Source organism: Talpa europaea (genome assembly GCF_964194135.1).
Source record: "Talpa europaea genome assembly, chromosome: 5".
Classification (NCBI taxonomy): Eukaryota; Metazoa; Chordata; class Mammalia; order Eulipotyphla; family Talpidae; genus Talpa; species Talpa europaea.
Window position 1 is genome coordinate 55,015,602 of NC_140071.1, and position 25,732 is coordinate 55,041,333.

The 25,732-nt window shown below is 33.8% G+C and overlaps 1 protein-coding gene across 1 annotated transcript in view; it reads left to right on the plus strand.

Annotated features, from left to right (window-relative positions):
• Positions 1-796: 796 nt before the first annotated feature.
• Positions 797-25,732, plus strand: part of ADAMTS6 (ADAM metallopeptidase with thrombospondin type 1 motif 6) — a gene marked incomplete at both ends in the record, with an annotated part of 225,092 nt that continues 200,156 nt past the window's right edge. The window contains 6 exons of the mRNA XM_084234291.1: positions 797-893; positions 2,931-3,295; positions 12,331-12,499; positions 19,484-19,695; positions 20,193-20,276; positions 20,785-20,930. Of these exons, the coding sequence (XP_084090417.1) occupies positions 797-893; positions 2,931-3,295; positions 12,331-12,499; positions 19,484-19,695; positions 20,193-20,276; positions 20,785-20,930 (1,073 nt within the window). The remainder of the gene's footprint in view (positions 894-2,930; positions 3,296-12,330; positions 12,500-19,483; positions 19,696-20,192; positions 20,277-20,784; positions 20,931-25,732) is intronic.

Consider the following 25,732-nt stretch of genomic DNA (forward strand, 5'->3'; position numbering starts at 1 on the left):
AGAGCTGGGAGCAGAGCAGGCAGAAGGACCGAAGTACACTGCTGAGGGGAGCAGCGGGTGGCAGGAAAGGTCTGCGCACCATGTTGGACCCTCCTCCGGTGGCCGGGGAGAAGCCGGGGATCGAACTGGTGCTGCGTTGGCTGCAGGCAGTTTCAAAACCCAGCACTCAACCGCTGCGCCACTGGGGAGGCCCAACTCTCTCTCTTTTTTAAAGGAGGTTATTCCGTGTACCCATACTTTGTTATCTTCAAAATTAAAAAAAAAAAAGAATTTTTATGATTCCTCTTCAGATTCCTTCTTTGATTAAGTAGTTCTGGCATCCTGCTAACCATTTAGGTTTCTAATTCTGTGTTTAGTCTTGTGAATGTTTATTTAGACTATAAAAAAACTGCAATGGTTTAATTTGACTATATTAAGTTATTTTATAGTATATGTCTTTTGGCAAACATTCAACAATATAGATCTGTCCATAAGGATATTTTTCAGTTAACTTAAAAATTTTTTTTTTGTTTTTCTAGGTTAAAAAATGGCCATACTTTTGTAGCTAATCAACGTTATATGTTGCATATGAAAATTTTACCATCTTTATTTTTTTCATTTTGGATCGAGAAAATGAATCCAGTTACAGAAGAAAGTATGGGATGTTGGAAAAAAGTACCTGTTAAACAGTGGACCATCTAATAACTAATTTGCATGAAGTTTTAAAGAAATAAATTGTTATGCTTCGATTTTGGTATGGTATTGACTCTCTAGCGCATAGGTAGCCCTCCAAAAAAATCAAACAGTTTTCTAAATTATGGAAATTTTGTGGAAGACGGTGACCTGGATTTTGAGCCTCATCATGGCTTCATCGGAATTTCATAGTGATCACAGGCTTTCATACAGTTCTCAAGGTAGGATTCCTGCTTTTGACACTGACAAATATTGCTCTTAATATGACAAGAAAATGTTCTGAATATTTAGTTTGGGTGGACTCTTTCTTGAGATATGTAGTGACAGGAGTAGAAGTGTACTTTGTCAATTCACTTTCATAACTGCTAAAGGCCCTAAGAGTCTGTTTACCTTGTCCTACTAGTATTTAATAACCAGTGAATTTTAGAGTTGCTTGTTCTTTCTCAGAAGATAATAAATCCAGGCAACTTCTTCTAAATCCTAAATTTTAAGAAACTCATTAATTTCTAGGGTTTACAGCCAGGATCATGTTCAGAAAGAATCCAAAGTTTTATACTGAAAAAGTGCAAGAAATCAGACAAATTCTGAGACAAGACTATTCTAATATGAAACCTTAGTTAAAAAAAATGCTTTTCCAAGCTTAGGAATTTGTTTTACGGAGAGAACCTGGGTAGAAGATCATAGAAAATGTCTTTTAACAGAGACCCCCAAATGTCATTTTGTTTTCCATGGACTGGTTCAGTTATAGAATGATTGGCAAGCATACATTTTGGATTCCTCTCCCATGAATGTATGGAAAAATACTATTTTAGGTTTGATGGGCCAGGTTTTGGAGACTATTATATATTGGTGTACATGCCTATAAGTCCTTATATACAAAATGTGGCTCTCAAAGTAGATCAACAAAGTCAGAACATTTATTTATAAGAAATGAAATCAATACTATCTTTCAATTTTTTTACATTTTGCTATGGTTTCATGGGAATTTTATTTGTGGGTGAACTCCATTTATAGATAGTGAGGTATTTGGTTTCCCTTTATGCTAAACCTAGTTAAAGGAAGGTGTGGTTAAGAGGACAAATTGGTAATATTTAATAAACCTAAATGAGGAAAATATATTTAATTTTCTGATTTTTGCCAACATGATGATTTTTAACTGCTTTATTGAGATATAATGAATATACCTCATGATTCACCCATTCAAAGAGTACAATTCAGTGTTTTTTAGCATACTCAGAGTTGTACAACTCTTATCCCAGTGGATTTTAGAACATTTTTACGAAGCAATTAATCCTGTACCCATTATCAGTTACCCCAAATTCCACTGAAATCAACTTTTCTCCCAGCTCCAGGCAACCATAATCTGCATCTGTCTCCAGAGATTTGCCTATTCTGGATATTTCATGTAAATGGAATCATACACTATGTGATCACTTGTGACTGTCTCCTATCAGTTAGCATAATGTCCTCATAATGTTAGATAGTGAACTTTGATTTTGAAGACAGTTTATGAAGATTTATTCACGTCATAGAATGTATCAGTACCGCTTTCCTTCTTATTTCAGAATAATATCCCACTTTGTCAACATACCACGTTTTACTTATTTGATTATCAATTGATGGACATTCAGATTATTTCCCCCTTTTTACTATTATGAATAATGTCTCTGAATGCTTTTGCATGGATATGTGTCTTCATTTCTGCTGGGTACATATCTAGGAGTGGAATTGCTAGGTTAGATGCCATTTCCATGTTTAACCTTTTGAGGAACTGCCAGGCTTTTGTCCAAAGTGGCTGCAGTTTTTTACATTCCAACTGATGATTAAAAAATATATATTTATAAGGCTATAGAGATTCTATATGGACTCTTAGAAAACTTTCACGAACAGATTTTCTATTAAACTATTTTTTTACATATGTGTACTTTTCAGTTTTTTATTTCAAAATAAAATATTCATTTTTCCCATAGAATTTTGTTATTAGAATCCATATTTTTAAATTAAATTTTAAAAGTAAGCCTTTCAAATTAATTTTAATATATTTTGAGGAATGTATCAATTAGAACTTAATTCATATTTAGATTGTAAACTTTTACACTTTGATTTTATTTAATGTAACTTTTTAATCGATACTGCACATATAATGATGCATAGTTTTAATTGATATCATTGTCATTTATACTGCTACTTCTTTGTTCTGTTAAATTTTCTTTTCTTCCATGTGTTTTTTCTGGATTCTCTGCCTTGTGATTTCAAAGAGGAATTCCTGACTTATCTAGAACACTACCAGCTAACTATACCAATAAGGGTTGATCAAAATGGAGCTTTTCTCAGCTTTACTGTGAAAAATGATAAACACTCCAGGAGAAGACGGAGTATGGACCCTATTGATCCACAGCAGGCAGTATCTAAGTTATTTTTTAAACTTTCAGCCTATGGCAAGCACTTTCACCTAAACTTGACTCTCAACACAGATTTTGTGTCCAAACATTTTACAGTAGAATACTGGGGAAAAGATGGACCCCAGTGGAAACATGATTTTTTAGACAACTGTCATTACACAGGATACTTGCAAGATCAACGTAGTACAACTAAAGTGGCTTTAAGCAACTGTGTTGGGTTGGTAAGTAGATATTATAATTTTAAATTTCTGATGGAGAAGTAAATTTGCAATGTAAACGTCTTTCCACAGATTAAAACATTATGCATATATAAATATGTGGTTTAAGTAGGGGAGGTATCATATTTTATTTCTGCTGCTTTTGCTTTTGGTAGTCTTTTTGATAATGTTTGATTGACTTTTCAAAATAAGGACAGCTTTTAAAACCCTGTATTTTCAGTAGAAGAATGAAACTTCAGGTTTCCTTTTAGATTTTCCTGTTCAAATAAGGTATCTTTATGCGAAAATAAAATTCAGTCATTGATGGGAGTTTAAGGGTATGTATATCTATATCTATATGTTTCTATATTAGGCTTGGAAACAATGACACAATTGCCTCTTCAAGTTTCTTTTATAATATCTTTCTCTATTAGGTAGTAGTTTAAAATTATGTACAACCTACTTATGGTTGTACATTTTTTAAGCAAAGTATTTTATACCAATATCTCTTTTAAAATGATTTTCAATAGTTATCTGGATATTGATAATAAATCTTATCTACTCAGAATATCGATTAAACATACAGGTATAGATAGGCATTTGCATCCATTCTAGTCTAATGATAAATATACAGGTCAAGACTGCACATATTAATGGTTGTACCACAAAGCATATTCCTACATTTTCTCTACTCTTTGTACCTTATTCAGACTTCATCTGTCTAAAAGAGTGCAAACATTTTGATGGCCATGTCATATTTTCTTCCTTACTTTGTCACATGTATGTCCTCATTCATACTTCAATATAAAAAAAAACCACATAATTAGAATTGGATTTAAATAAATTCTAAATTTAAAAGGAATATCAAAAACTACACAGAGGTGGATAATTTTCATTATAGGTGTATATGATAATTTGTTTAGAAAAGTTACATTCGCTGTAACTTTTTGTAAGTCAAAATGATTACTTATATTTTAAGAATTGAGTTTAGTCCCTATAAAAATGCACATTGCAAATATTTATTACGACTTTCTTTATCTGTAAGCAGAGTTAGGTTTTATATACAAAACAAATTTATCTTTTTGAATAAAAAGATAAGTTATCCAAAATAAATATTTTAAAATTTCTCATATGTTAAAATGACACTGTTAAATATGATAGAAAAATACTCTTCTTAATCATTGACCAAGCCATTTAAATTTGGTTTTTACCTTAATTATGCCATGATAGTTTCAACAGGATGGTGAAATGTATACATTTGAAATTTAGAAAGAGACTGATTATGTTGTGAGATTTGAAGAAAGAGGAGTGATTGGATATGAAAGTGAGTTAGAACATGTAGGAGATAATGAAGACCTATCTGTAGAATATGCACTGGGAATGGAAAAAAATAGAATTAATTTGAACCACATTTTGGTGAGAAAATTTAGAGTATTAATCTTTTCGGACATCTAATAGAACAGATAGTCAATATTTAATAATATTTAAAAAATTGAAATACAATAAGATTGAATTGACTCTGGGCTAAAGGAGAGAAAGTAATTGATGATAGGTGGGATTTCTGCCTTGGGAGAGGGTGTTTATAAAATACTAGTTAAGAAAGGAAATGACAGAGGATTGCTGCATTGGAGTGGAAAATGAACACAGTGGTTTTGTTATAGTAAATGTGAGGAATGAAGAAATAAAGGCTCAAGATATCTAGTTGACATTTGGAAAATATAACTTTGAAATTTAGAAAGGAATTTAACTGAGAACAGGTAATTTGAGAGCCATTAATATGTGATGTGAAATTGTAAAAGACATTGAGTAATAAAAAGTGAGAATAAGATTGAAAGTGGAAAATTCCTCTACACTTAAGGGAATAGCAGAATTTTGTCTGTTGATACTTCTTCCTCACTGAAACTTTTCTGCCTCTTGTTCTCTTTGCTTTATTTGTTAATACCTTTCTGTTTTACAATGGCCTGCTATGTTTGTCTACTAAAGTTACTATTTCCCTCTTGGCACTTAATAAGAAATTTATGAACAGATATTTTGAGATTATGTAAATGTTCTATTCCATATCATACTTTTATCCATCTCTTTTTCATTCTTTTGTATCATGTTACATTTTTAATCAAATGGAATACTTAAATGAGTTTTTTTTTAAAATTCTACTTTCCAAAGGCTGTCACTTTTAACTAATTCTGTTTTTATTTATTTTAAGATTTATTTATGCATACAAGAACTGGAATACAGTTCAGATATGTGTGTGGGGGTGGTGAGAGGATTAACCAGAGACAGAGTGGGGAGAAGAACAGGCAGATTGACTGAAATATACTGCTGAGAGGAGCAGCGGGCTAGTCAGGAGAGGTCTGCTGTGCCATGTGGGTTGCTCCCTGGCCGGCGGGGGTAATCCAACGCGTTCTGCAGTGGCTGCAGAGAGCTTCATAGATTGCATCTTAATCCCTTGTGCCACCAAGGAGGCCCCTCTATAAAATAGTTTTCAATGCAGCGATCATGATCATGAGTGATTTGTAATCATATTTCCTCACCCATAATTTCATTGTTATAACCCTTGTCCTAGTCAAAGGACAAAGTTAATAGCATTGTAGTCTATCAGTTCTTCAAAATAATGTCATATTTTAGGTTACTTTGTATTTGGACCCTCGTCTTCTTAATTCACGTTTTTTGTTTTTTTTCTGGGATCTCTAGTTACTTTCTTTTTTAACTGAAAAAAAAAATTCTTTACCAAGCGATCAATATTATTCAGTTTCGTATTACTTATAATTACTGCTTGGAATATGTTCCATTCTTCTTTGCAGGCATTTTACTTGGAGTCTATTGGCTAATATCTTGACCAACTGCACATCTCTCATGTTGGGATTTCTTTAGGTTAGTTCTACCTCTTCCTTTTTCTGAGTTTACGTCCTTGTTTAATTGGAGAACATCTTAAAATAATTACGTCGTAAAAACGTGTCTGAGAAGTAAGATTTTATGAGTCCTTACCTTTTTGAAAGGTGACTTTATGTTGCCTTCATGTTTGGTTAGTTATATAGCTCAGTGTGGAATTCTAGGTTAAAAAAATAATTTTTCTTCAATACCATGATTGGTAGAATTGAGAAAAGGAAATAAGGGGGCATCACATTTATCTCTTTCGTTTTAGATCTAGAAAAATATTTTAAAATTAAAAAAAGTCAGCGTTGATTCACTTGAGATGGCAGATAGAAATCTGCTTTTTTTTTTTTAAGATTTATTAATTTATTTATACAAGCACTGGGTACAGTCAGAAGTGCTGGCGGGTGAGAGAATTCACCAGAGCCAGAGTGGGGAGCAAAGCAGGCAGACTGAAGTACACTGCTGAGGGGAGCAGCGGGCAGCAGGAGAGGTCTGCTCACCATGTGGGACCTTCCTCCGGTGGCCGGGGAGCCGCAGGGGATCGAACCGGCGCTGCAGAGGCTGCGGGCAGCTTCGCAACCCAGCGCTCAACCATTGTGCCACCCCCTAGAAATTTGCTTCTTGTTCTTCTTAAAATTTTTTTCCTCAGTAGAAGTGATACGATCTTTTCCTTTTCCTTCCTGTTTCAAGAACTTTTGAATAATATGACAAACTGTCAGTCTTCTTTTTTTTTTTTATCCCTACTTGATATTTGATGGGTACTTTCAGTTAAAAGATCCCTCTTCAGCTTAGAGAAATTAAAAAAAAAATCCTTAATAATTTTCTCCTCATGTACCCATCACCCTTTTGGTAAATGTTCCTCTTTCTCTTATCTCTTTTTTTGTTCTAAATTCTGAGATTGCTTTTTTATTTTATTTTTTATTTTAATTTTATTTTTTATTTTTTACATCATTGTTCATTTTAAAACAATATTTGCTTCCCCCCACTCCCTCAGTTGTAGTCCCCATAGAGTTTCCTTCACCAATGCATCCGTGCACCATCACCTCAGTCCCCTGTGCTCCTCCCTCTCTCCCTCTGATCCCTCTCCCTCCTCCTCCCCTGCAGGATGTCTCTGATTTATGTCTGTTTTTAAAGTTGCTTTGATTTTTGTCTTCTTCTCCTTCAATTAATTTAAATATTAGAGTACTCATATTTCTGATTTATTAAGAGATCTTTTATTATTCCTTTTATAATATTTAGTTTTATTTTATGACAATCTTTCTGAAATACTCTCTGAATATATTAAATCTCTCTGAATATACTTAAGATTTTATACTAGTTAGAAAAGATCAGATCTGTGACATCATTAGACTTTATGACTCTAAAGGCAACTCAGAGTTGCCTTTGTCCTTTCCTACTATTTATTCACCCCTTCACCAAATACTTACAAGTACCTGGCACTGTTCTGTTATAGGTGCTAGGAATGTAATAGTGAACAAAACAAAAATCCCTAACTTATACCTTACATTCTTGTGGAGGAGATTCACAATAAGAGGAATATGCAAAAACCATACTACATAGGGTAATGAGATGTGTGAAGATGGAAAAAATACTGGGCAAAGACTTTAAGGGAAATAAGGAAATGTTGACACCTGAGGTATAAAATTTCTGGTTGGAAATCTTCCAGTATAGGGGTCTGAACTGAAAGTAAGCAACAGCAAAAGATTACTATCACTAGAACTAAGTAAAAAGTGGGTGAGTAATGGAAGGTGAGGTTAGAAGAGAACTGGGGATCAGATGTTAGGTTTTAGAAGACACAAGATAATAATCAATGATGACTCCAAGCTTGAATACTGAGCGACTAGAAGAATACAGCAACTGTCAATTGATATGAGAAAGACTCAGACATTAACTGAAATAGAAAAGATATAGGAGGGATAGGTTGGAGGGGTGATATATGTTGTAAACTCAATTGGGGATATTAAACTTGAAATGTTGTATAGGGTATTGGATGTGCAAGTCTGGAGTATGAGAAGGAAATGTGAATTATGGAGTTATAAACTTGGGAGTGATCAACACATTTAGATGACAGTTAAAGCCAGTAATTCATGTGGGATTGTTTAGGGAAGAATGTAGATAAAATAAAGTTCTAAGTATTGAATCTTTTGATGTTGCAATGGGTAAAGGAGGTCAGAAAGATGTGGTGGAGACAGGAAACGACAGAAGAGTAAGAAAGTTGAAGAAAAACTGGGCAAATATTCTAAAAGAAAGATAAGGCGGTTTTTCAAAAGAAAACTGCTTTTGAGTCAAAATAAGAGTGGGACTAGGAAGTGACTGTTTTTATCAATAAGCAGGTAATGGGTGACCTTAAGAAAAAGGCAGTTTTGGTAAAGTCATGGTGGGCTTTGGAAGAGAGGCAAAAACTTGATGAAGTAGATATAAGGAGTATGAGAAGTGAAAATTGTATACAGCCAATTATTTTGGAGAAGCAAGGAAATGATCAGTTGTTGCTAAAGGCAGAAGTGGAGGTGAGAAGAGGTTTTATTTTGTTTGATAAAGATGGGAATGATTATGTAGAGACATTTCTTTACTGATTTCCTGACTAAATGAAAAGGGATGCAATCATCTGCATAAGTGGAATAATTGTCCTTACCTAGGGAAATAGATGATTCAACCATAAAAGCAAGTATCAAAATAAATTATATGGACTTGAGATGCAGGTAGGTGAGTATTTTGGCTGTCAGAGGTTATGTGATGTCTATTGGAATGAAAGATGGAAAAATGAAGTATTGAGGGATTAAAAACAGAGGAGAAAGTATGAAATGTTTATCTAGGATAGTATGATACTATGTGAATTTCAGAGAAGCAATGTAATTGTCATGCCTGTGAAGAGCACATTTAATTTAATCAAGGTTGTAATTTAGTCAGATAAATTCAGTGAAGTGAGAAACAGGGAAGGGAATTAAAGGTGGAATTGAAGCTGTATTAGGAAGAAAATAAAGACCTGATGAAGGTGAAAGACAATGAAAATGTTATTGTATCAGTGGGTCCTGGTGGGCATGAAAGGATCATTCTTGGAGTTGGATACTAGAAGTGCACAGCATTGGAAAAATAGAAGGATGGGATATTTGTAATTGAGTTTCTGGCAGGTTTGCAAATATTGATAATGCTGAAGTCTAGGGTTTGACTGACTTTTTAAGGTAAAGTGAAGAACAAGATATTTAATGGAGATAAAGTCAAGGAGTTGAGAAGACAGAGATTGAAGAGCCCATCTGTGCTAATATTCCTTAAACTGGGATTCAAACCTGACATGTGATAGGCATTCATAACAGGTTGGGTGAGTGAATAAATACAGTCAGACAAAACCCTCTGAGGACAGAGAAATTATAATATAATGGTTAGGCGTTCAGACTCCAATGTCTATTGAATGAGTTTGTTGTATAACTTTGCTCAGTCTCAATTTTTCCTCTGTAAAATAGAACTGATAATACTTCAAAAGGGCTAAGATTAGGGCCTCCCCTGGTGGTGCAGTGGTTGAACACTGGGCTGCGAGGCTGCCCCCAGCCTCTGCAGTGCAGGTTCAATCCCCAGCTGCTGGCGAGGGTCCCACATGGCACGACAGACCTCTCCTGTTGTGCCCGCTGCTCCCCTCAGCAGTGTATTTCATCAGTCAGCCTGTTCGGTTCCCCGCTCTGGCTCTGGTGAATTCTCTCACCCTCCCGCGCTTCTGACTGTACCCAGTGCTTGTATAATTAAATAAATAAATCTTTTTTTTTTTTAAAAAAAAGGGTTAAGATTAAGTGAGATTATGTGTGTAAACATCTTAACAGAGCATATAACATAAAGTCTTCTGATTGCCCTTCCAGAGTCTTTCCATTCTTGAAATTAAATATTTTCTTTACTTATCAGACTTCTGACTTTTCCCCCAACAACTTGAGTTTCTTGTGTGGAACCCTTTGACATCTTTCCACTCATAATCCAGCTTGACATGACTTTAGTGCTCTATTCTTTCCAGGCAGCACTCTAGACCCCACTTGGTATACTTCCTTATTGTCAAAACTTCAAGTTCATGCTCTCTTCTCCAGGAACTGTGCTTAGTTTGCTGTCGCATTGTTTATCTTTCTGGAAATGTTATTCACATTTAGGCATTGGAGTTTGTTAAATGGCATATTATTAATATCAGTATTTGCTTGTAGTTTGGGGACTATTATCCTTAAAGTAAAGCAAGCCATAATGTGAAGTAACCAAGGACTGCTTATTTATTTTTTTTCATTCCTTACCTCATTTTGTGTAGGTGGCTGCCAACTTTGTCTATGAGTTAGAGCAGCTCTAATTATGTCTTGTCTTCCTTTCCAAACATGTGGTACTTAACATGAGTTTTTCTAAACAAATCTATAGAGGTTTAGATTCAGAAGGACCTTAGAGATCATCTGCGCTAGATGATTTTAAGGTTTTAAATGGTGAAACCCTTTTCTCAAATGAAATGTTATGTGGTCACTTAATATATAGATTAATAAAAGCTCAGTTGATTCCTAAGCCCAGGAATCCAAATCATGTAGGTCTCCCTTTGTTGTCTGAGGTAATCCTCTGAGGGCACTTCTATGGAACCCTTAGGGCTCCCCAGAGCGCTGTTTTAAAAACCACTAATTTACACCAACCCTTTCATTTTTGCAGCTGAGGAAATACACCCAGAGAGTTTGTTTTACCCAGTGTAGAAGAAGGTAAATTACTTGGACTAAAAGCAATCCTCACCTGTGCCATACTTAGGAAAACACTATTATGTAAGAATAGAAGTTTTTATTTTTGATGCAGATAACTTTTGCTATCTCATTTGTTTAAATCAGCAAATGTTTACTACGTGAGACACTCTCTATGGATGTAACTGATGCAGAGAAATAAGAAGCGTAACCTTTACCTTTACAAAGCAAATAGTGTATTTGGGAATATAAAACATGCAGTTGAAAAGTTATATAAAATTTTAATATAGTTTCAAGACTTGAGATGCTTGAGATGTTCCAAAGCAGTGTGAAATTAATTAAAAACAGATGATACCAATAATAAGCTCAGTTGGAGGTCAGAGGAGGATGAAGCTACCCCAGCAGGGTTAGAGAAAAAGTTTTAGAGGAGCTATGACTGAGCTGAGTAGGATGTGGCTTAGTAGGTAGAAGTAAAACATTACTGTGAATAAGAGCAGAGATTTGTTTGAATTCTGAATATTGGGCACCCTCTTAACTTCTGTGCTTGTTACTTCATCTGCTAACTGGAGATGGGTGTATTTGAGTATATCAATGAGGGCTATATTTATTAGTATAACATGAGCTTTAAAGTATTAATAGTTTAGCACAATAGAAGTTAATTTCTACACTGACCAACTTTCCATGAGGTCACCCAGGGAACCAGGTACTTCCTCTTTGATGTCCCTCTGCCTTGAGTCTTTGAGGTTTTCTCCATTCAGTAGCAGTGGGGACAAGAGTAAAGAATTCTACTAGGGAATCTTTTCAAGGACTGGGTACGTAACAATATGTCCATTTTCTATTGGTCAACACATAGTAACAAAGCTATTGACACCCAGAGGATGTAGTTCAGTTGTGTGCATAGTTTGGAAAGGAAATTAGTCCTAGCAAACAGAGAGAGGTCTCTGCTATCTCACAAAGTTGTTGAAAAGATTGGAGGAAAAATGATGTTTCATGTTTTTGAACAATAAATGGCAGACAGAGATATTTCAACATTCTTTTATTTTTTTAAATATTTTTTCTGAAGATTTATTTATTTATGCATACAAGAGCTGGAGTATAGGCCAGAGGTGCGGGGTGAGTGGGGGGGGGGAGCGCGAAGAGGATTCACCACAGACAGAATGGGGAACAGAACAGGCAAATTGAAGTACACTGCTGAGGGGAGCAGCAGATGAGTCAGGAGAGGTCTGCTGCGCCATGTGGGTTGCTCCCTGGCTGGCTGGAATCAAACTCGTGCTGCAGTAGCTGCAGATAGCTTCATAGCTTGTGTCTTACCAAGGAGGCTCCTCAGCATTCTTTTCAAGAACAGGAAAATATATTGTTATATTGAGTAAAGATAATTCACTGAATTCCTACTTACACATGTTTTAACCTCCTTTTTTGAGAGGTATTGATTTATTTTTGATTTTTTCTATTAATGATAATATTTTTAATGGTGCTTCTTGGCAAATTCATTGTTTCTTTTTCTTTTAGCATGGTGTTATTGCTACAGAAGATGAAGAATATTTTATTGAACCATTAAAGAATACAACAGAGGATTCTAAACATTTTAGTTATGAAAATGGCCATCCTCATGTTATTTACAAAAAATCTACCCTTCGTCAGCGGCATCTGTATGATCACTCTCATTGTGGGGTTTCTGGTAAGTGTGTGTGTGATTTTTTTTTTAATTTATACAACAACTGGGATATAGGTTAGAGGCTTGGGAGGGTGAGAGAAATCACCAGAGACAGAGTGGGGAGCAGAGCAGGCAGACGGACCGAAGACACTGCTGAGGGGAGCAGCTGGTGAGGCAGGAGAGGTCTGCCACGCCATGTGGGTTTCTCCTTGGCTGGTCGGGAATCGAACCCATACTGCAGAGGCTGCGGACAGCTTCACAGCACAGTGCTTAACCTGCTGTGCCATCAAGGAGACCCTGCGTGTGATTTTTAGAAGTCATATTGGATTGAGACTCCCCCCCCCCTTTTTTTTTGGTACTTGGTAATGCTAAGAATAAAAGTAAACAGGAATGTGAGAGAATAGAATGATAATGCCCAAAATCCTCTTAAAAATGTCACTACTTGATAGTATTAAATCAACTTTGGAAGCTTTTTGAGAAACCCTTAAAATATAAGGCTGTGTAAAACTCAACATATTTTTTTCTTTGAAGAGGATAATAAATGTCACCTTTTAAAAAAAGTGCAAGTGATAGTTACAGCTTTCATGCACACCTATTCCATGGTACTCTGTTGTTTGGTTAGTATGATATTTCTATTCTAGTTTCAGGCATTAGAAACTTGAATAAACTTGAGGAGTCTTAAGGTAATATTCAAAGTTGGTGATAGTTAGGGTGTTATGGAAGTACATAGTAGGGACAATACACATACACTCTAGTGGTCAAGGAAGACTTCATGGACGAAGTGACTTTTACGCTGAAGTCTGAGGGATAAGAGAAAGTAGCAGGGTAAAAGTGGAGGGAACAGTGGATAAAGTATTCCACGTAGAAGATACAACAACTATAAAGGATCTGAATCAAAAAAGAGAATATCACATTCCAGAACTTCATAGTTCATGTACCTGGATATTAGGATGTAGAAAGTTAGATTCATAATAGTGGGGGGAGTTATTATGAGAAATGAAGCTGAGGACAGATGAAGGGTGTATAAACCATGTTAAGGGGTTAGTTTATCCTAAGGTGTTAGAAACCCATTGAGAGGTTTTAAGCAGTGGGAATGACATGATTATATATGTGTTTTAGAACGATTATACCTATAGCAGTTGGAGCCTGACCTAGAGAAGAGCAAGACTAGTTTTCTAAAGATTAAATAATTTAGAGAAATAGATGATGTAGAATAGCACAGTGGAAAGAATATGGGCTTTGGTATATCTTTGGACAAATTACCCAACCTGAGTACTTCTCTTCACATATATCTGTCATTCAGCCAAATTGTAGCTATCATCATTATTGAGATAACGTTCTCACAAGTAAAGGCTATTTAAAAAACAAAGATTAGATTTGCTCTATGTAGTCCCAGTAGCTGGAACCTGGGGCAAAGTATTTCAGAAGCATAGTCGATCTTAATACAAAGAAGAGTTTACCAACAAGTAAATTTTCTAAATATGGAATGGCTCAGCAAGTAGATTTGTAAATAAGGAATGCTTTGCCTTGTGAATTAGTGACTGCATCATCCTTTGGTTTACTCTCTATATCCAGCAGGAATTTTTTTCTTCTGCATCAATGTAAGTTTTCTTTGGAGTTCTTTCCTCAATGGACTGCTCTCATTCTGCATACTCCCTTCTTGAGTAATGGCTGAGGGGTTTGATTATGGGAAGTCCTCATTTGTCAAGAATGGCTGGTATTAGAAAAACACCATTTAAAGTGAATCCACTTGAGCATGAAATAACGTTTCATAGTTATTAATGAAAAGGGGTGGCTGGTCTTTATATTGAATATTGAAGCTAAACATTATGGAAACAGTTTATCTTATGTTTAACAAAATTTAACCTATGTCCAACTTTATAGAAATTTTTTAAAACCTATGTTGTTTATGGATAAAATTTTCCAGTTATTTTTTTCATAATATGACATCCCTTACTTCCTGATCATAATGCTCACTTTCTGCAAAATTATTTGAAGATTTCGTCATATTCTGAGAGACAGTTTTTAAACCCTTTGATATTCAAAATACTTAAAAAATACTTATCAGAAAAACAAATGCTAGATGATTTCACTCATATGTGAAATCTAAAGAAACAAAACAAAGGAACAGACAAAGTAAACCAAAACAAACCCTAGAAATCTGAATGCAGAATAGAGGTTACCAGTGGAGGGGAGTAGGTGGTAGGAAACAAATAGGGCCGGGGGCCCAGTGGACTATGGTGCTTTGGTGGTGGGTGTGTTAACATACATCTGAAGAAGAGTGAACCTATATGTACCTGTACCCCTAAATCATATACAGTGTATGTTACCTAGTAGAAAAAACATAATGAAGAAAAAAGAAAAGAGGTTGGTAATAATACAAGAGTTACTTGGAATTCAGATGTTAGCACATGAGAAGCAGGTAAGTAGCAAAGGAGTCTGAATGGGAATGACCAAAAAAAAAAAAACCAAAGCTGGTTATATGACATGATATCCTGTGATAGAAGTATGTCAAAAATGGTCAAAACCCATCAATTATGACAAGTGCTGCTGCAGTTAATAAGATGGAGATTGCAAAATGACAGTGGAATCAATGATTTGGGCGTCACATTTGTCCTTGAGAAGAGCAGCAACGGGAGAATATGCAAATCAAAATATTTTTTAAAAAGTGCTTGGGGGCCTCCCCGGTGGCACAGCTGTTGTGCGCTGGGTTGAGAAGCTGCCCGCAGCCTCTACAGCGCCGGTTCCATCCCCAGCCGCCTGGGCAAGGGTCCCACATGGCGCACAGACCACTCCTGCCGCCCGCTGCTCCCCTCAGCAGTGTACTTTGTCAGTCTGCCTGTTCTGTTCCCAGCTCTGGCTCTGGTGGATTCTCTCACCCTCCTGCGCTTCTGACTGTACCCAGTGCTTGTATAAATAAATAAATCTTTAAAAAAAAAAAAGTGCTGGACACATTAACTGGTCTAATTCAGGCAGACTATTATTTTTCAAAGGATTATATACCTAAGTTCACTCTGTGTCATTATAAATTTCTGTGTTCTAGGGGGAAGATTTTCTTCTGTAATACTTCCTCTCTCTTATTGAGATCATTTCCTAAGTGGTCCTGGCTTTCTATCTGCTCCATTCACTAGCCATTTCTACTATCCTTAACAATAGTGCATTTAGTTCAGACCCTCATTATCTCTTGCCTACATGACTGTAATGACTCTAATTGGACTGTCTGTCTCCAAGTTTGTCTTTCTGTCATTAGTCAAGTCTGTCTCCTACATCTGAATGTGTTACACACCTTCAAACACTTTACTTCTCAGTAGTGTTTGGATATAGTAGTAATTCCCTAAGTTCCATGGAAATGATACTAGAGGTTATTGATAATAAAGTGTTCTGTGTTTAGTAAGTTTCAGAAATGTCTGGTTAAGAACAATCAATCTTAATTGTGATATGGTCACTAGCACTGTTCAGGAGTATAGGCATACATTGCCAGATAACTTATCAGAACTCATGTTTATACCAAAATTCTTTTGACTTTGGTTTCCTTGTCTTGTATTTTGATGTGAATTTCCCATTCTAGTTAGATTCAAATGTGAATTCTAAATTGTTATAAAAGGTTTATCTTTTCTTTTTAGAAAATTTAGAAAATACAGGATAAAAAAGAAAATGAGTCATTCTTATACCACCCCCAGAGATACTTGAATGTTTTTATAGTCCACTGAGATTATGTCTCTATACCTGTATCATCTACTTATGTATTTATTACATAAATATTCACTTAACACATAAGTGCAAGGCTATTCTAGGTGCTGGGCATGCAGCAATACATCAAGTAGGAAAAGTACCCACAGAGTGTATGTTCCATTACGGAGAGACAGTTAACTAAGTAAGCAATGAAGCAAATAAATTAAGTTGATCAACTATCAAAAAGTACTAAGTACAATGGATAAAATAATAAAACATATCAATGAGATAATCTTCAATGGCCGTATATATTCGAAAACATTTTGGGATTGATCAAAAACGTAAAATCTTATTTCAGGTGGCAAAGAAATCCATGTATTTGGTTTTGGGGAAAAGTTTTTGCGTTGTATATGTTTATGGAAAAATATTTTCTTTAACAGTCTATATTCTATTCAAAATTAAATTGAAAATAACATGTAATGAGTATTACTAGAAAATACTTAAGAAACAAAACAAAATCACTTGAAATAAAATGAAACATGTCAATTGTGTAGTCTATTTTAGACTTAAAAGTTATTAGTCAGACATTATTAATCTTAACATTAAGCTGTCAGTTGGCAGTTATAGAAGTTAGATATTATTTTGTAATGATCCTGGGTTAACTTAATTTTAAAAATGAAACTGAAGATCTTATCCCTTTCATTTTTATTCATTCAATATGTGTGTGTAATGTCTTTGAGACACATAAATAAATGAAAATATATAGCCCTGTTGCTCAAACAATTTGTAGTATGATAGTCAAGCAAACTAACAATAAAAAAATCTAACTTTGAAAATATGAAAACAATCAGGATAATAGCAATAACTACCTTACCCTGAATGCTATGAAATGAGAAACATAATTGCTAAGTGTTTTTGTGTCCAGTCACTCCTAGTTATTTTCACAATACTTTAAGTAAAAATGAGGAGGAATTGAATGAATTAGAGAAGTTAAAATGATCAAAATAATGATAATTAAATCCTCTAATTAGACATGTAAACTGTCTAGTCAGAGGAAAAGAAGACTTGGTTGGCATTATTTGAATAAGAGAGTGATTTTACAATCACAGAAGATTGAACAAGAGCAACTGGAGTTATATTTATACAGAAAGGATTTTGGATGTTGCATATTAATCATATCACAAACCCAATGCTGTAGCAACAGACTTATTATTTTAGAGTCTCTGTGGGCCAGGATTCTGGGCATGGATAGTTTATCTACTTAACTTTAGTCAGGACTGGGTTTTCATATGGAGTCTTGACTGGGGAAAAATTCACTTCCCCACTCCCATGGTGGCTGGTGGTATTCAGTTCCTTGCTGTTGCAGGGCTGTAAGACTCTTTGACTAGTTGTCTACCAGCCACCACCTGCAGTTCCTTGTCATGTATGATTCACCAGCATGGTTGCTCTCTTCCAAGCTAACCTAGCAATGTGAAGACTCTAGCAAGAAAGATGTTACAATATTATATGACATAATTATGTACACATATACATGTTACTATGTATGGCCCACTATCTTTGCTGTATTCTGTTGGTTTGGAAAAAGTCCCTCCTATACTCCTATATGGGACCCTCCTGTACTCAAGGGAAGGAATCACGCAAAGGTGTGAACAAAAGGCAGAAATTATTGGGTCTTCTTAAGATTCTATCTGCTACAACCAGGCATAGGGAAACTTTATACCCTTAGGTATAAAGAAACTGATTTAATTTATTTGAGTTTCAAAAGTATTTGATCCTATGGTCATATTTTCTCTTATTTCCTAAAATTTGTATCTTCTACCATGTGATTTTTAAAACAGGCAGGATAAAGAGACCAGTGCCACTTTCTGTCTCATTTGTAAATTAGCCTAACTTTTTAGAATTAAGTTTTCCAGTAAGTGGTTAGAAATATTTCCTGTTCAATGTAAAAATTTGTAAAAATTTGAAAGTGAGCTCTGCAGAGGATTTGTGCCTGTTCAAGTTTATTAAATAAAGATGAATATAAGTGAGACAAGTGTTTACTAATGCCATAGTACTAAAAGGTTTCCTCTGTACAGAAGGAACAAAGGTCTATAAAATAAAGGATAAACTGAAATCTGCATTAAAATGTAGTTTAACGCGAGTCATGCTAGAATCATGATCTTTCAATATTCATTCTGGTGTCATTTACTTATAGGTTTTTACCTATAGATTTTGGAAAAGGAATGCTTTGGGGAACCTGTCAGTGTAAATAGTTATACACTGCAAAGTTAAGTGAAAAAAAATTTAACTCTTTTTGGAATTGAAATTTCTATAGCAGTTGAGTTGCTCTAATTGAGAGTTTAATAAAAGCATTTTATTTTAAAGTTAATGCTCAAAATGAACTAAAACACACATACACACTAACTCAGACTCTGAGAAAAATGTGGGAAGGGAAGGGGGATGAGAAGTTTGGGTAGAGAGGGTCAAGTTGGCAGTGTGAATACATGAAGACTTTGGTGGTGGGTTTGGTGTGGTATATCATCTATCAAGTTGTGAAGCTGTTTTCTTGACGTTTGTATTGAATTGTAAACCAGTGATAAATCAATAAAATTTTATTAAAAAAGAAGCAGATACAAAATGAAAAAAGTTAAGTGAATATTACAGTAAAAATAAATAAAATAAATGTTCAAATGTATCTGAGAGAGAGAGTTTTGCGACATTACTTTTCCTCATAAGAACTGTTGTAGGCTCTTTAGAAATTTAATTCTCTAGTTGCTTTTAAAATAACTTTAAAAAATAAAAAAATACAATAAAATAAAATAACTTAAAAGATTTTGTTAAAGTTCATACTTAAAAGTATTATGATAGGGACGAAAATAGGAAGGGGGCCCAGTGGGCTGTGGTGGAGGATTGTGGGTGCATTGGGTGTGGTGTGGTATGGTAATGTGCATCTGAAGAGTTGTGAACCAATATATCTAAATCATGTACAGTGTTGTAAACCAGTGTTATCTCAATAAAAAAATATATAATAAAAATGATAAAATGAAAGTTTTATGATACAATCACTCACTGGAATCATATGAAATGGTTATTTGAAAATTATTTTAAAATAGGTAACTCATTAGATAATTTGCAAGAGATTGAATGTTATTAATGTTTAATTTTTTTCAGTTATGTGATTATTTTGAAAACTTTTTTTAAAGTTTATTTTTCTCACTATTGCACTTCTTCATCCCCTTCCCTTTAATATATATAATATTTGTATATTAGAAAATTTATGAGCGATGTCTGCATGAAAAATCTACAAGTATGTTTAAATAGTGAACATATCTGAACTACTAATTGCTTTTATTGTAGACCTAACAAGAAGTGGCAAACCTTGGTGGCTAAATGATTCATCTGCTTTTCCTTCTTCACTACCAATTAATGGCACACACATCCACTACAGACAGAAGAGATCAGTAAGCATTGAGCGGTTTGTGGAGACATTAGTAGTGGCAGACAAAATGATGGTGGGCTACCATGGCCGCAAAGACATTGAACATTACATTTTGAGTGTGATGAATATTGTAAGTTTGATCCCTTTATATAATAACTTTACTTAATAGCTCATTGTTGTTTGACAAAGGTCATGGATTCTTACTGTGAAAAAATGCCTTTAAGAATTTACTTACCTAAAATGAGAAAGAATTGTTCTATTAATATTTTGCTTCCATAGAAGATAAATTTAAGGTGACTTTATTGCTCATTTTAAGATAATATAACTTTTTGAATGGGTACTATTAATCTTGTTTGAGATGTTTTAACTTGAAAGATCAGTGCACCCTCTTAATTACTATGTTGTGGTTTATCTTCAGGAGAAATTATATTTTGAGATAGACATGTACCACAAACATTTTACCGAGGCATCTTGAACATAGAGTCCTAGTGATATGGGATCAAAAAATACCTATTTATATACACAGTGGTTTAATTAGTGAAAATTTGTTTTGCCTTCTTTTAAAATTATCAATCACCCTATGATTTTTGTCTGACTTTGTGTCTTTTCTTATTTTCTGGAGGTCAGGTTGCCAAACTTTACCGTGATTCCAGCCTAGGAAACGTTGTGAATATTATAGTGGCCCGCTTAATTGTTCTCACAGAAGATCAGGTAAGAATGAGTTAGTTTTTAAACCTAAAACTCTTAACAGACAGACTATAGAATAATGTATATAAAATAATATACTTGATTACCGTTCTGCTTAAGAAGTTCTAGTTGAATATGATTTTTTAGCTCCTAGTACTTAATATAGTAAGCAAATTTTAAATAGTTTACAGAAATATATATCATGTCATGTTAAAACTAATATGTATTTTAGTTCTATGTTTTAGTATAAAGATGAGCATTTTCATGGAAGATTTTATAATAGGGGATTTTGGTTGGTATGCTGATAATCAAATATATTCACATTATCATTAAAATTGAAACTGGAAAGAATGTCTTTTCAATAATACACTAAATTAAATCTAGGTCAGATAATACAGGGATAAAAATTGGCAAGAGATTATTCCTAGAAACCACTGATTCTAATTATAGTCCCACTTTAGTCTTCAAAAGTTTTAACAACTGACCTTAGTAATTTGTTTGGAACATTTCTGGTATGCATGTTGTATTGCAGCCAAACTTGGAGATAAACCACCATGCAGACAAGTCTCTCGATAGCTTCTGTAAATGGCAGAAATCCATTCTCTCCCACCAAAGTGATGGAAACACCATTCCAGAAAATGGGATTGCCCACCACGATAATGCTGTTCTTATTACTAGGTATGGCCTGTTGCAAGTATTTTTCCTTTGATTGTTTATTTTTTTTATATTATAACTATATTTGGTTCTATCTAAAGCCTCATTAAGTAATGAATATAAAGAAAGAAAAATGATAATTTATAAGTCACCACTGAGAAAGAATATATTACACTGTCATTATATTTGCATCAAATGAACCAAACAAGAAGAAAGAAAAGATTTAGAGTTGACATAGACATTTAACAAGTATCTTTCCTTCTACCAAGTTCTATTCATAAGGTTTAATTGAAAACATATATGTTTTGTTAATTTAACAAAATACATAATAAAAATAAGATTTAGAAGTATGAGAAAAATATATTTTAAAGTAAAGAGTCATCACTCTTGGTTATAAAATATTTTCATTATCTTTTTCTCCAAAGAGTTATAAAGGAGACGACCCCTATTTGCACAATTTACTTAAATAAATGTTTAAGATATTTTAATTAAAAGATAAATACAAAGAAGCAGATTTATTACTATATATTGTAGAAGTTTTCTTTCAGGCACAATTATTACTTGATGATAATGCAATTTATGTATTTTTTCCTAGTTTAACACAACTGTACTCAAATCTATTTGGGTCCTTTCTCTTCAAGAACAAGTTCTTGAAATAGATATTGTTACTATTTTTTGCATGTAAGAAATGAGGAAACTGGTTCAAAATACTTAAGTCGTCAAGATTACTCATCTAATGAGAGAGGAGGCTCAAACCCTGATAATCCTGTTTTCTTTGATTACACTGTGATATGTTAGATTTTTATACTATAATTATTATTGGTTAGAAACATGCTTAAATTACTTTAATATAAGTATGTTTTGAAATTTTTATGCGTATTTAAAAAGGAAAACAAAATAAATTATAATAAATAATAAGTAACATGGAAGCCTTATTTTATCTTGGCTAAAAGGACTAGCCTTTGTTGTCTTGATTATTTCTTTTAATTTGCCTTTCAGAATTTAATGCATACCTCACCTATGGTGTGCCCATTGACTCCTTTAAACTCTGTGGGGAGAGTATAAATTGTTTGGGGTCAGAATCTGGAAAACCAGTATGATAATGTGAATTTAGTTTTTTTAAAAAAATTCTGTGTTGTAGAGTTGAAATTTCTTAGTTTATTTTTTTGCAGTTACACTTAGGCTAATTGACTTCATCTACCTGGCATTGTAAACCAGAAAATTTTATTTATGACATGCTTGTGAATAAAAACAACATTGTATGTTTCTGCTCTCATATGCATTGACATGTCAGTCTGATAAATACTGCAATTCCTCAGAGTCTTGTGGTCTGGAATGAGTCCCAAATATATTTAAGGAGTTAAAAATATACTAGGAATTGTGCAAATATAGAAACTTTTGTGTAAAAATATATATGGATATGATTAGTGTCAATGAAATTACTAAAAAAAATGTTATATATGGTTAACAAAATTATCATGGTTATTTACATTAGCTTCTGTATTTATTTTTATAAAGTCTACCCTCTCTCCCAAAAGCCAATGCCCAGCGGGCTCCTGGTGTTTCACATTTTCATTATTTTATCTGCTATGGATTTCTAACTTCTGCATCAAATGACAGAAGTTATACAAGAGTGCACATTTGTATATATTTGGGTACTAAAATACATCTAGGTGGTGGGCTACCCTTTGCACTTGGCTACGTTTGCCTGTCTGACCTTTTACTCTGATTAGGGCTAGGTAGTTTTCTGATTCTCTGCAGAGCTCTTCTTTGCTACTATAAGCTACTTTGAGTTTATATCACATATCATTTAGATGGTTATGTAATGGAGGTTAGAAAAATGCTTCTTTTGGACTATATAGAATTTTTTTTTAATTGTTAATAAAGTCTTAGTGACTTTTAGTCTAGTTTAGTCTATAATCCTTGTATTATTAGGGCCAGAGGGTGACTTATCTAAATGAGATGACTCATTTCTATTATTTAGTTATTGTGTGTGTGTGTGTGTGTGTGTGTGTGTGTGTGTGTGTGTGGACATTTACCAGTACTTGCTCTCCCTTGTGTATTTTTAATTTGTGAAACTGAACATATGTTTAAATCATACTGGTACCTTTAGTAAAAATAAAATGAGAATTCCATAGATGGTTTGATATGAATGTTGAAAATCGCTTCTTGTGACTCACTTATTAATAGGTTCAGAATCCACCATTTAGAGGTAAAATTATGATTTACATTTGCTTGAAATGTAGGCTCACTAGGGAGAATGTATAATGTGTTTATTGAGAATTCCAGAGAAAAATTGATGAATATGTTTATCTCCAGTAGGCCAAATTTTGTCCTAGGGATTTAAATGTTTTAAGCAGAAAACCATTTGGAATTGCAGTTACTTAGTTTAAATAGTTACTTTTGAAAAAAATGTCTAACTCAAAAGAGCTAGCCTTAGCAAATGATACTTTATTGATTTGAATTTAAAACAAAAATTCTACCCACTACAAAGCTGTCAGATCACTATGACTAAATAAAAAATAGAGAAAATTTATGAATTTAAAATTTTGTTGATTTATCTGGTATTAATGTTATGTTGAATTAACACCAAAGAACATGTTAGAATTGTTTGTATATGTTTTAAAATTTATAAACATATATGCATATGTTTATGACATGCTTTCTTACTTTAACAAATGTTGTCCTGCTAAGATCTATTCATAATGTTTACTTGGAAACACATGTGTATATGTTCACATTTGTATATATGTGTAAACAGGTTACATATAATCTTGTTTTTTCTAACCTTTTTTAAAGAATTGAGATATAATAGACATACAAAATTGTATATATTTAAAGTGTGCAACATGATTTAATATATGTATACATTGTGAACTAATTGCACAATTAAGTTAATTAACACATCCAGAATTTAAGAATATAAAATAGGACTGTAAGTATACGCTTAAAAACCTATATTTGTTAGAAAACTTTCAACTTATCTTTATTAAACAATGTATCAAGAAGCTATTGATACTTATGAATAAAAATCTGCAATTTGAAGTATTAATGTAAATGAAATTATATTTCCATGATAACAAGGAAATATTCACCATAAATTTAAAATCAAATCAATTTGTAAATTTATTTTGTCACAGAAATATTCAAGAAATCCACAGTAGTCTGAAAATCAGTAGGATTTAGTGCCATGGAATGTGCTTGCATCATTGTCGAACAATTAACACAAACAGACTAATGCGTCTATCTCCTGGCTTTTCTCCTGTCAACTACTGGAATTGTGTTTGCTGTCTTTAAGATTTTAATATATTACAATATAGAGTCCAGATAGGAGTTATAACCTAAATTTTTTTTTTGTATAACCACCTTATTGAGATAGAATTCACAGACCATACAGTTTACCCAATTAAAGTGTGCAATTCAGTGGTTTTTATTTTTTTTATTTATTTATTTTTTTGGTGGGACCCTTGCCAGCGGCCGGGGATCAAACCGGCACTGCAGAGGCTGCGGGCAGCCTTGCAGCCCGGCACTCAACCGCTGCACCACCAGGAGAGGCCCGATTCAGTGGTTTTTAATATATTCACCAGATTGAGCAACCATCTCCCTAATCAATTTTTGAACATTTCTGTCATTGCTAAAGGAAGTCATCACTCATTCCCTTCAGCTTCCCTATCCCTGCCCTCTCCTTAGGCAGGCAATAATCTACTTTCTACTCCATAGATTTGTCCATTTTGGACTTGGCATATGTATAGAATCATATAATATATGCCTCTTTGTAACTGACTCTTGTACTGTGCACATTGTTTTTAAGGTTGTCCATGTTATAGCATGTACCAGGACTTCATTTCTCATAGCTTAAATTCCTGTGTATACGAAGTACAGATCTTTGAGGAATGTGTCTATTAATAGGTATTAAATAATTATATTCCTTTTCAGTTTTTCATTAGTGAAAATCATGGGGCATATAAATAGATCTCACAATACAGATGCAAAAATTGCACAAGTCACATAATTTAATTTTTAATTAAAATGGGCATATTTATCCTCTTAAGGGATCATGACTATTTGCTTTGATGCTGCTGGGTTTAAAGGGATTAGAATTTCCATAGTCAATTTATGTTTTCAGGTGTGAGATTAAAAAAAATGTAAAAAATGTTTTGCTAAAACTTGACCTGTAATATGTGGGGTTAAACAAGTTTTCCCATTTTTTTTTAAAGAATGTATCAATTATATATTTGCTTCATGGTTATATATTAAAACAGAAAAAGAAAGGGCTATTAAATGTGATGTTACCATTTATTTGGTATGCATCTGTGGATTTTTTTAGTCCTAAAGGAAAATGCCAGTTAATTTTTTAGGAACTTTTATTAAGCTTTTAAAAATATGCTAGGTTTATAATCACCAGTGGAATTTTGAATTCAGATGAATTAATTTTAGTATTTGGACTTTTAAATCATTTGCTCTTCTCTTACCACTCTGGCTCCACCATTCTTACCCATCCCCACTGCCCATGGCCCTCTTCCTCTTTCAGGTTTTTTTCCCCTGCTTTCTACCTAGCTTGTTGGTTCCTTGCTCAGATGTGTTAATGTAGGTTTGATTTCCATTGCAAGTAGGACTATGACAAACTGAGTTAACTTGAATTTCTTGTGCAATCTGAGACACTTAAGAATCAAAGAAAGAAGAAAATTAACAGATGAATGAATGGAAAAGGGTAACATTGACTCAGTAATGCCTAGGAAATAGATAAAACTAGTAACATGAGGTTGGACAGGTAGAAAATCATTTACTGATTTATTCATTCAACCTCTATTGGACTGTTGATGTGT